The sequence below is a fragment of the Vulpes vulpes genome, chromosome 6 (genome assembly GCF_048418805.1).
Source record: "Vulpes vulpes isolate BD-2025 chromosome 6, VulVul3, whole genome shotgun sequence".
Taxonomy (NCBI): Eukaryota; Metazoa; Chordata; class Mammalia; order Carnivora; family Canidae; genus Vulpes; species Vulpes vulpes.
Window position 1 is genome coordinate 106,516,975 of NC_132785.1, and position 12,141 is coordinate 106,529,115.

Below are 12,141 nucleotides of genomic sequence, written 5' to 3' on the forward strand. Positions count from 1 at the left end.
TTTTTCAAGTGTTTTAAAATTTTCTTCAAAAAAATCTTTTTTGCTTCATATATGTTTTACATATTATTAAGCTTATTTCTAAGTATTTTTTTCTGTTGCTATTAGAAGTGGGATTTCTCTACTACTGTATCCTTTGGTTGTCATTTGTGCATATGAAGGCTATTAATTTTTGTATAATAATTTTATACCCTGCTACCTTTAAAGTTTGAGTTAGCTTTATCATGGATTCTCTAGGGTTTTCCAGATACACCATTATAGTTTGTGAAATAAAGTTTTGCTACTTTGTTATTCTTCTACTGCTAATTGATTTCTCTTTTCTAATCACATTAGCTAATATCATTAGAATAATGGTAAATAATAATGGAATAATGGACATCCTTACTTGGTTCCTGATCTCAGTAGAAATGCCTCTAGTGTTTCCTCATTAAATAAAATTATGGCTTTAGTTCTAAGGTATAAAAAGTTTATCATATTAAGAAAGTATCCCAGGGTGCCTGGGTGGCTCAGTTCGTTAAGTGTCTTCCTTCAGCTCAGGTCATGATCTGGGGTCCTGGGATTGAGCCCCACGTTGGACTCCCTGCTCATCAGGGAGTCTGCTTCTCCCTCTCCCTCTGCCACTCGCCCTGCTTGTGCTCTCTCCCACTCTCTGTCAAATAAATAAATAAAATCTTTTTTTAAAAAAAGAGTATCCCACAATTCCTATCTTCTTGAGTGTTTTTTTCTTTTCATGAATAGGTGTTGCAACTACCTTGTGATTTTTTGAAACTGATAAAGGGAAAGAAGCATTTATCCAACCTTTTCTATGGAATCTAAACCTGAGAGTAACCAAATATAAGGTTAGAAAAGTTTCTCTTTGCAGAATTACTCCAGCTAGTAAACAAAAAAGAAATTACAAAATAATATTTTGCAACCTCTAGTGAAATAGTTGTCTCATTGAAGATCATCAATAGCTGATATCTTCACAGAAAAAGAAATATACCATGCAGTTCATACTTCCTGATAAAGAAAAATACACCACTATGTATGAAGTAGTCTTGATATATATAATATATATAATTTTATATATATTTTATAATTATATATATTTTATATATATTTATATATATTTTGTAATTATATATATTTTTATATATATTTTTATATTTTTTTATATATATTTTATAATTATATATATATTTTATATATAATTTTCTAGATGAAGAACAAAGAGCTAAGGCATTCTAGGCAGCTTAACAGAGTATTTTCAAAGATAAATTCTGGGGGCACCTGAGTGACTCAGTGGTTGAGCTTCTGCCTTTGGCTCAGGTTGTGGTCCTGGGGTCCTGGGATAGAGTCCTGCATCAGCCTCCCCACAGGGGCCTGCTTCTCCCTCTGCCTATGTTTCTGCCTTTCTCTCTGTGTCTCTTATGAATAAATAAATCTTCAAAACAAAGATAAGATTTTTTAAAAGATTTTTTAATATTGAATAATTGACATTTAAAATGCACAGATAATTGACATTTAATAAAATGCACAGATCTGGTTAAGTTTTGACAATTGCATACATATATAATTTTATATATGTTTATATATAAAATCAAATCAAGGCCCATATATAATTTTTTTTTTTATATTGGAGACAGAGAGAGAGGAAGAGCCTGAATTTGATCAGGATTCTAGTTCTAAACACCCATGTGTAAGAAATATAAGAGACAGAAGGAAATGTCAAACACCACTGCAGGCATGCAGTCAGTAAAAACACAGTCCTGGGAAACTCTATTGAACAAACTAAATGATTTCTTCAACAAAAAAATCAAAGGGAAAAAAACAGAGCAAAATGGAGGTGGAACCTACTATTAAAAGAAACTTTAAAAATAAGGGTGCCTGGATGGCTCAGTTAGTTAAGCATCTGACTCTTGATTTTGGCTCAGGTCATGATCTCACATTGGGAGATAGAGTCCTGTGTCAGCTGGGCTGACTCAGTGCTGGGTGTGGAGGCTGCTTAAGATTCTCTCTCTGCCCCACTCCCCAAAACATATCAACTAGTTGCAATGTATGGGCCTTATATGGATCCTAATTCAAATAAATAAGCTATAATAAAAAATATTTAAGACAATTAAAGACAAAGCAACATTTAAGACAACACGGCAATTAGAATATTAAGCAGATGTTTGATTATATTAAGGAATTGCTGATGTTTTAAGCTACGTTAATATTTTTCTCATTTTTGTTGGAAAGTAAGTCCTTTTTTGATAAACAAATGAGAAATGCACAGGCAAAGTGATATTATGACTGGAATTATGTGGGAGGAAGTGGAAGTATTTATAAAACAAGATTGGACATGTATTGATCAGAGTTGAAGCTGATGATAGGCTACATCAGTTTCATTATTTTCTGTACCTTTACATAAGTTTGAAATTGTCCATAACAGAATGTGTGGGGTTTTTTAATTCTGCATTTATTATAGTTAACATTCAGACCAAATGAGAGCAGGTACTCTGGAACCTGGTGTAAACAGTTGAGTACATCCCAACCATAGGAGCGGGCACCACTGTCGATCACTGAACCCTCGAGGGCAAATGGCCAGGGAGGCAGCCTCTGGCCATCACCTCCTGTACCTCCCTCCGCAGGCACAAAGACCACCCAAGGTCACTGTGATGCAAGGATCGCTAAGGTCCTGGAGGCAAAGAGAAGGGGGAGGTTCTAACTGACATTTTCCTCTAGACCCCAGTGACAAGAGTCCTGCTCCCCTTTCCACTCCTGTAAGGACTCCCAGATCCTTGGATTTCCCCCCTCCTGCAAGGGAAGTCCCAAACTCACGTCATTCTCTGAGGTTCCACAAAGGATGCAGGATTTGCATTCTATGCACTGCCACTTGTAGGTCTTGACAGCCTCCGTCATATTCAGAGTGAACTGCAGGCAGGTTGGGTGACCTGCAAAAAGCAGAAATGGCAGCATTAGGGTCAGGGGATCTGACCTGTAGCCCCTTGACACCACTTTAACCAAAAATGCATTCATGCCCAACTTGGAGGGAGGGCAGGGTAGCATAGGCTGGGGAAAAAACAGGGCCCTACCCACACCCCTCACAACCACCTGCAGTTACATCATTTTGAGGCATTAACATTGAAAGATGGCATTAACATTTTTCAGGGATACATGCCATCCAAGTCCTCTTGCCCTAAGACATGTGTCCCCCTAAAGGTGTAACCGGTTGATGAGGACAGAAAGTGGTGATTGGAGAGGAAGAAAAAGAAACGGTGGAGTGCACTGCACAAGGCAGCACTGTGAAAGTCATCAGCATTTCTTCCCAAGCCCTAGCATCAACCATGACAGGAGCAACACATCAGAGCTATTTGGAGCTGGGCCTTCTGACCTGCACAGTTGTTCACATTGCCTCTGGGCACAGGCAAAGAGGTCAGAGGGAGTACATGAAGTTTCCTAGGGCAGAGCCCAGGGGCACTGTGAAGCACTGTGCTGCTATGGAAAGAATCCATACCCATGCCCAGGAGACTAGCAGAGGTCGGCACCCTGCACAATAACAGGAACTATAAGGGAGAGTGGCCTGGCAGGCAGGGCAAAGAAATGCAGCACCATAGCATCATAGCGACCAGGTCTACCCACTGGTTCTTACTCTTCTCCATCCCAAGTATCATGGTAGCCGAACCAACAGCAAATAGGGAGGGACACTAAGCTGTGACCTTAGAGCACACAGCCCTAGTGGTCCATAGCCCAAGGATTGGTCTGAAGGTCTGGACTCAGTTCATAGCCACAGCCCATCCAAAAGAGAGATGCCAGCACAGAGTGGACAGCTATGACCTGCAGAATATGAAGACCCTCAACCTCCTATCTGGCAGGGAAGAGAGACTTGGATGATGTTCCCAGGTTTTGCAGGAATCTGCCCAGAACACCCATGGCAAAGCCCATAATGGAGTCTGTCACAAAAGAACTGAGAGCTTTGCCTACTGCTGGGGGCTCGCCCTTCTCCAAAGCTCCCTACTCTGCCAAACCAACCACATAGTGCAGTGCATTACTTCTTGAACATAAGGAAATGTGTTTTTAAGGAAGGATACTAAAGAGAGGAGACACCAGTTAAGTTAGTCCCACCAACCTAGTACCCTCCACAGATGGTCAGGACCCCACATGGTACCATTACCCCTTGGCAAAGCCACATCACAGCAGGAGACCCCCATTTCCTCCCTTCCAAATATTCAGACAGCCAGTTACATTGTGGTCATTTGGGAACATACCGCCTATTCAGTCAACATAAGGATCCTTCAAATATGAGGCTTCACAAATGCAAACCCCACTGACTTGTCTGAGAGAATAAGAGTGGCAATGGAAATGACTCATCAGTGGGGAGTGTGGGGGACACTTAGCAAGGAACACATGGAAGCATTGAAAGAGGGCAGATCTAAAAGCCTTTCAAGGACTCCCCAGGTACCATCCAACTTAGAAGCTCCCACAGCTCTGAACTAATAACCCTCTCAAAGTGACACCATGGCAATGACCCCAAAGAGAAATAAGCTTAGATGAACATCCAGCTGATATTCTTGAAAGCATATCAAAGATATGCCTAAGAAGACACTGGCCAGGGTTGTTCTCTATTCCAATCTCTCAGACAATACTGGAATAGGAGGAAGAGAGAAAACACCAGCTTGAGATTCTGAGTGGTGTGGGCCATCATGCCCAGGTTCTCAGACAGGCCACCCTTGGCAAGGTTGAAGATGAGTTCATGGAACAGACACCCATATATGCAAGTCTACTTTGTCCAGTTATATGGCCTCAGGCTACATCCCAGCCACAACCAGCTGGCTTGTGATAATTGCTCATGAACTTAAGATTCGCTGAGCACCTGCTAGCCCAGTCATTGCTGTAGACAATAAAGATATAGTGGTGAGCAAGTCACCCAAGCCCTTCCAATCCAGCCAGAGAGAACTCAAATTAATAAGCTACATGAGTATCTATTTACTTACAATCATACTTACAATCATGTCATAGGTTCCATGAAGGAAAATCATAATGAAAACAAACCACAGGAGAAGCTCACCTAGTCAGAGATGTCAGGGAAAACCTTGTGAGAAAGATCTTTAAAGCTGATACCTGGAAGATGAAGAGGACTTAGGTGGGCTGGCGGGGGGGTGGGGGGCTGGTAGGCAGCTGAAGAGGTAGCTGGAGAGGTAGCTGGAGCCAGATTACACAGGGACCTATAACACTTATTTAATTATCTGGGGCTTTAAAATCATTAAAGGGTTTTAAGCAAGGCAGTGACTGGATCACATTATGCTTTAAAGGAGCTTTCTTTAGCATAAGAGATCTTTGGGGTGATGAAGCAGTATGTACCTTGATGGTGGTGGTGGTTACATATGTGCTCAGATTGCAGAGAGCCATATGTATGCACACATAAGCACCCATGCACATGTATTGTATGTGAAACTGGTAAAATATGAACACTTGTATTGATGTCATTGCCTGGTTTTGAGAGTGTACTATAGTTATGTAAGCTGTTACCATTGGGGGAAACTGAGTGAAGGGCACATGGGACCTCTCTATAATGTATTTTTGTTACTTTCTATGAAGCTACTATCATTTCAAAATAGAAAGTTGAAAAGATATTTTTAAATAAGGAAAGCACAAATAAAGATTTAAATCATCAAAAAGGAAGGTCGGAAGGAAGGAAGAAGCTGCTGTCTAAGAAAAGAATTTATAGGGGACAGGGGAAAGGAGAAGTGCAAGAATTGCTGCCAGGAAGCCAGTTAGAAGGCTGATGCCACTACTGGGAGACAGACAAGGATCATTAAGCCAAGGTGGAAATTTCAGAATGGTAGAGAAATAATTGATAGGACTTGACCACTGTTTAAAGGTTGACAGTGTGTGGCTAATGAGACACTGTCTCAATTTTCTGACCTAAGAAACTGGGTGTGTTACAGGGAAACTTACTCAGATGAGAACGAGGATAGGAAGCATAGAGGAACCAGATATGTGGGGGGAAGGGAGATCACTGTTTGGGGCATGGTGGTTGAAGTTGGAAAGTTTGGGAGACTGCTGGTGGAAATGTCAAGTAGAGAGTCCACCATATGGGTTTATAACTCGAAAGAGAACTATGGATTTGACATATAAATTTAGGAGCCATTGGTAAATAGGTGGTCGTCGAAACCATGAGAGCTAATGAAGTTATCTAAGAAAAGGGAAAAGAGAAGAGAAAGGATGAGGAAATAAGAGAAGAGAGAGGAAAAGGTCTAGGACTGTTTTTAGAGGAGTCCTAGACTCAACTACTTAACGATGAAAAGAAAACCAACAGCAGAAACTGGGAAGGATGGCCAGCGAGGTAGACACAAAGTGCGAGCTTGGGGTCAGAGCAGCCAAAAGAAGAGACTTCAAGGAGAGGGTGGTCAGTTGTGTTGACTGCCATAGGTTCTTGAGTTTGGCATTGCTTAATAAAGACCCAGAGTGAGAGAGTGTTGACAGATCAGAGCAAAAGCTGCCCTACTAATAATAACACTCCACTAGTGTCATCTTCCCTAGGAAGGAAGGTCAGCACATTCCAGAGCATGACATGGAATTCAGTAGTCAAATGTGCATATGGAGCTGCCTCTGTGGGTAGGCATGGAGACTGGTACATGTGCTTTGTGCCAACAACATTCCACAAATATTTATTAAGAGCTAATTCTATGTTTGAGTTCTCTTAGAACACTGCGCCATGCTCTGAAGACATTTTCTGGGATAGCTTTGGACCAGTGAACAGTAGCAAGTGGGTTTTGGAAACTCCTGTTGGAAGTTTCTGAAAAAAATCCCATGGGCTTTTTCTGCATTCCTGTCTTGAGAAAGTCATCAGCCTCCAGGAAAGACCTTCAAACCCAAAGGAAGGGAATTAAGTTCACACAGCCTCCTTCCAACTACCAACACCCACGATAAAATGCAGAAATAAGATTAGCCTCATTGCTGGCTAGAATTCCTGCAGCTCAGAACTTAGGAATCACTGAAGGTCAAGAGGGAAGTAGGGGATGCAACTTCTCAGCTGGAGAGGATGAGGCACAAGAGGTTAAGTCACCCCAGCAGCCATTAGTAGGTGCAAAAATTATGTTCAGAACTAAATCCTCTGTGTTGCCATACAGGTTGGCTGCCTATCACCCATCTCCAATAACTGGAGAAAGTCATTTGCCAGATAAAACCATAAGAATACAAATCCTTATCTACCATGGAGATTACTGAAATAATGTACACCGTTGGACAAAGGGAAAAGTTTCTAAGGAAAGTGATAGTAGCCCATTTCTAAGTTTGACTGCTAGAACTCCTTATTTTTACCCAAAACTACTTCCTAAAATCCTTGGAAGTAAGACAGTAGACATAGTCTTCCCAATTCAAGAGTAGAAAAAAGAGAGAGAGAGAGAGAGAGAGACACTGCGGCAAAACAATTTGCTTATAGTCACTCACTACTTAAAGATTCCTATCTTAACTCTTTTGTAAAGTTAACTATCAGTCTCTAATGCATTTGCTTGGAAATGTACATGTTCCATATCTTCAGTTTTCTTAAAGCAAGGAATATCTGTATTGCTATTTAAGTAGCCCAGCGGAGTGAAGGGGAAACAACCCTTCCCAGGTCCCCCTGGGTGAGATGATTCAACAGGACATTTATAAGATTCCAATTACCAAAATGAATTTAGAAAGTGGTGCAGTGTGCATGATTCATCCCAGCCAGATCATTAGAAACCAAGTCCTTCCTGAGTGTTCCGCCAAATTCGTTCAATCAGGAGGGTTCAGTAAATCTCCTGCCTGCTTGTTTAGTTGGTCCTATAGTGACATGGTGTGAAGACACATTCCTAATCCAATGCCAACCCCTTCCAAAATTGACCTCAATCCTCTGTAAACGTTAGAAAAAAATTTAACACATGGCCACCATCTGCGGGAAACCTAGCTTCTGAACAGGGCTTTCAGACAATAGGAATTTGGCTTCAGGGTGCTATTTCAGAAGGTGGGAAGAAAGAAGAAACCAGCGGGGTGTAAGAAGCTTCTCAGAAAGAAGCCCATCCATGAGGCTGGGGTGAATGACACTACAGTCTGCTGGGCTCAGTGAAAGAGAGAAGAAGGCTGGCAACGGAAAGCCATGACCGCTCCCTCACCACTCAAAGAACACCTCTCATGTCTTTTCAAAACCCCTAGACTAGATATGAAGAAGTTCCAGGGACAAGAAACAGGATTTCATGATATTTGAGTGAGAAGGCACACAGATAAATATCTAGGCAAAAACCAGTTTCATATTCAGAGCTGCCTATTCCTACACATGCTCATGTACAACTGCCTGCACACACGGATATTTCCAACCTTTCAGAGACAAGAATATCTAAATAGACCTTGTTGATTAAGCTCACATTACGATTGTGACTTAGAAGCTAACAGAAGTCATTAACCAGTCAACGTCACTCTATAGATATTCAGCACAGTGAGACAAACACGGTTCATTGTCAACAAACCCTGGGCAAAACTGGACACGCTGCTGTGACACGCGTCTCTTACATTATGGGCCTTATTAAAAGAGTTTTTTATTTCATCATCACCAATATTTAATTTGGACTAGGCTAAGCCACATTGCTGATTAAATTATAGCTCCAGGAAAAAAAACCCACAACATTATCTTGCTAGGTATGTGCTGAAAATATAAATAAAACAGATACAAATAACTGTGGAACTAGCATAGTCTATTATTTATTCATTGTGAAATTATAAACACCTAATTATGTTTTATTACCTTGTTTATCAATGTTGATCTCTTAAAAACTAATTTCTCAGGAAAGAAAAACCTAAATATCCATGATTTCCAGACAAGTAAGTGTAAACCTCAAATTGTGCTCCTTGGTCTGATGCTTAGTTTATAGAAATTACATTATATAAAATACGTAGGATCAATTCCAGTCTGAAATAGCACCAAAAACAAGTCTCCATGGGCATTCATTAAAAAATAATTTGCTTCAAATTTCTAACAGTTCTCTATATTCATACACACATAAAATTTGTAATATTTACATATCACAAAAATATATAAGAAGCTTTAGCTGAAGAATTATGCAAAGTGCAGTCAAATCGGAATCATACATGCTAAAGAGTAATTTAAGAAGAAAAAAATAGTAGTAGCTCACTTTGGGAAGCCTCTCATTCAATCAGATTCATTCATTCTCATTTATTCTCTCTCCATCACTCCTCTCTCTGTCTCCCTCTCTCCTTCTTTCCATCCTCCTCCACTTTGAGATCCAGCTTGTCAGGTGGAAGGAATGAGGCTCTGAGTCATTATACTTCAACTGTAAAGGGGTGAACCAATTCTGAGCAATCAAGAACTCAACCTCTGCATACATATATTATGATAAGTATGTTAACCAGGTACTGCTTCTTCACATAGATTATTTTCCAAGCCCTGTGTTGTAAACCTTCTGCAATGTTTTGCAGATTCAACTCTCATCTGCCCCAGCATTACTTTCTAACGCCTAAGACATCCGCAAATCGATGATACAATAGCATTCCAGAGGCACCTGTGTGGCTCTCTTTTTTCCTTATCATTTTAATGTACTTCAAAGAGGACAAAGAAGAGAAAGAGAGAAGAAAGGGTAAAGACCAAACAAACAAAAATGCATTAAAAATAAATGATGGTGTGAGCCCTAGCTGCCTTTGGCTTGGGCAAACACTTCACTGTGCAGCAAATCCAACTCATCCTCCCTCAAAGCTGCCAAATTCTAGGGCACCCAAGTACCGTGTGGAAGGCAAACCAGAGATTATTGCACAGGTCATTATTATCAATAACTATAGAAAGCACATTTGTGTAAAAGCATTAGGGATGCATTTAATGGGCTAACCAGCTAAGGACTTGTGGCACCATTCTCAAAGGACCCTAGAAATTCCCCCCACCCTCAAAGTTTTCATGGTCAAGAATGGTCCAAGATACAGTCTCATTTATAAAACTGAAGGCACATGGTTTATCCTCTTAAAGTGAAATAATCAATCAAGGCAGACTTGACCTGGATTTATATAACTTACCTGACTGGCCCAGGTTAAGGCCAAGGCACAGCACTATAAAAATGTCAAGAGCCACAATAATGACCCCAGCATCCCTAATTAGTCACTGCAGCTGAAGGCCAAGGATAACTTATCCATTTACTCATTCCCTCAATAGTATTTATTGAATAGAGGTGCCTGGGTGACTCAGTCGGTTAAGCATCTGCCTTCAGCTCAGGTCATGATCCCAGGGTTCTGGGATCAAACCCCATGTAGGGCTCCTGTTCAGTGAGGGGTCTGCTTCTCTCTCTCCCTCCATTTGTGCTTTCTCTCTCACTCTCGCTCTCTCAAATAATAAATAAAATCTTTTTTAAAAAAGTATTTGTTGAATAGACAAATGTAGTAGGCACTTTTCTAGGCATTGGGGATACTGCCATGAGAAAAACCAAACCGTGCCCTTATGGAGTAAGTACCACAATCTGAGACGTATTGCAGCATCTGAGTCCCTTAGACAAGTCATTTTGCCTCACTGAGCATTAGTTTTCTGATATATTAAATGAAAAGATAAAAATCTGCCATCCATGAAGCTGTGGCTCTGCCTATACCACTCATAAGCAGTATTTATAGAGATACCATTAATCCCAAATTGCCCAACTGGTTGGTGGGATAAACGAGCCTTAAAGTTTGCCAGCTAAAACTCAAAGTAAAAAAAAATAAAAATAAAAAATAAAAACTAAGAAGGAAATCAAAATACACAGTTAGTACTGCTAGAATTCATGTTAACTTTTCCACTGGACTAGCCCAGTACTAGTCCAATACCATGAAAGAAAGCAAAAGAAATCTAGAAACCTAAAGCACTTCTCATCAACCCCACCACCTACCCCCATGAGATAAGTTTGGCCTATTCAGATGTGTTGTCAATGAACCTGTACACAGAGGCCTTGGGAAAGTTTCCATCCAAGAATATTACATATGGGTTGAGCTGGTCATGTGACAGTGAGCAGGTATTGCCTGGTAGGCAGTTGAGGAAGAGGGTCACCCATATATATTCAGGAGACAGGACAGGCTAGAGATATAGATTTAGAAATCATTAAGTGTGGTTGGTAGATGGAGCCTTAGCACTTAGTGAGATATTCAGGGAGAGACCCAGAGCAAAAAATTAAAAGGAACCTTTTAGAAGGAGGGGGAAGGGTAACTATTGGAATGAAGCAACCAGGGTTGACTCGCCTTTCAAATCTTTAGTTGAAACTGTAGATTGTAGGCAACCATCTGCCAATGATGCTTGCTACACAAGTATGTGGAAGCCAGACTGAATCACTGTCCAGAGCCAAACCTCAAAATCATATATGAATCCCGGACACTGGCTATGCATTTCAGGCTGCTCTAGACATCAAGAGCATCCAGCCATGGGCCTTAGCTAAAGGCTCTGGATTTTCCTTGGAAAAGCGAGCCTGAAGAAGAAACTGTTGCTCAGATTGGAGACCCTGTAATCTCCTTCTTGAGAGTTTTGTGGTCTAACTTATGGGTAGCTGGTGAAAAAGAGCAGTGATTCATCAACACGTGATTACCTGTATCCTCCAGCTGCCAACCTTCCATGAATTGAAAGATGGATTCATGAGTGATCTAAGTTCTTGTGTTGTCTGAGGACCTTTGAGATGCTATTCTAATTTTTTCTTTCAAAAATATTTCAGAATTGAATGAAGCCAAAAGAAAAAAGATACGTTCTTGCTTTTTTGTCTTTTTCTATGTGAACCTGGAAAACAATCATAGAAGCACCTAGAAGCAGAGGATTAACAGTATGCCTGTGACACGTAGACAGTTTGTTTACATTTTATCTTTTAAATCATTTTTAGTCTATTTTTGAGGGTTCTTATGGCTGCAGTTTACTTGATTTTGGTCAGGTTCTTACAGAAAAATAACCCCATCTAATTTGACCAAATTCACTGAGTACCTGACTAATTGCTAGGAACTATACTAAGTGATGAAGTTTCAAAGAAAAATGAGACATAGGCCCTGCCTCGAGAAGCTCAAGTTTAGGAAGTGTAATAGGCAGCCTGTAAGATCACCACGAAAACTCCCCCTCTCTTGGTATTTATAACCTCATCTAATTCTCTCCCCTTGAGTGTGGGCTGGACTTACTAACTCAGCTCTATCAAATAGAATCTGAAAAGTGATGGGATGTCC

The 12,141-nt window shown here is 40.6% G+C and overlaps 1 protein-coding gene across 3 annotated transcripts in view; it reads right to left on the reverse strand.

Annotated features, from left to right (window-relative positions):
• Positions 1 to 12,141, reverse strand: part of DPF3 (double PHD fingers 3) — a 258,874-nt gene that overhangs the window by 18,013 nt on the left and 228,720 nt on the right. For all 3 annotated transcript variants that reach the window (XM_026008532.2, XM_072761933.1, XR_012002230.1), the window contains one exon: positions 2,800 to 2,912. In XM_026008532.2, the coding sequence (XP_025864317.1) occupies positions 2,800 to 2,912 (113 nt within the window). Of the gene's footprint in view, positions 1 to 2,799; positions 2,913 to 12,141 lie in introns of those variants that run through there.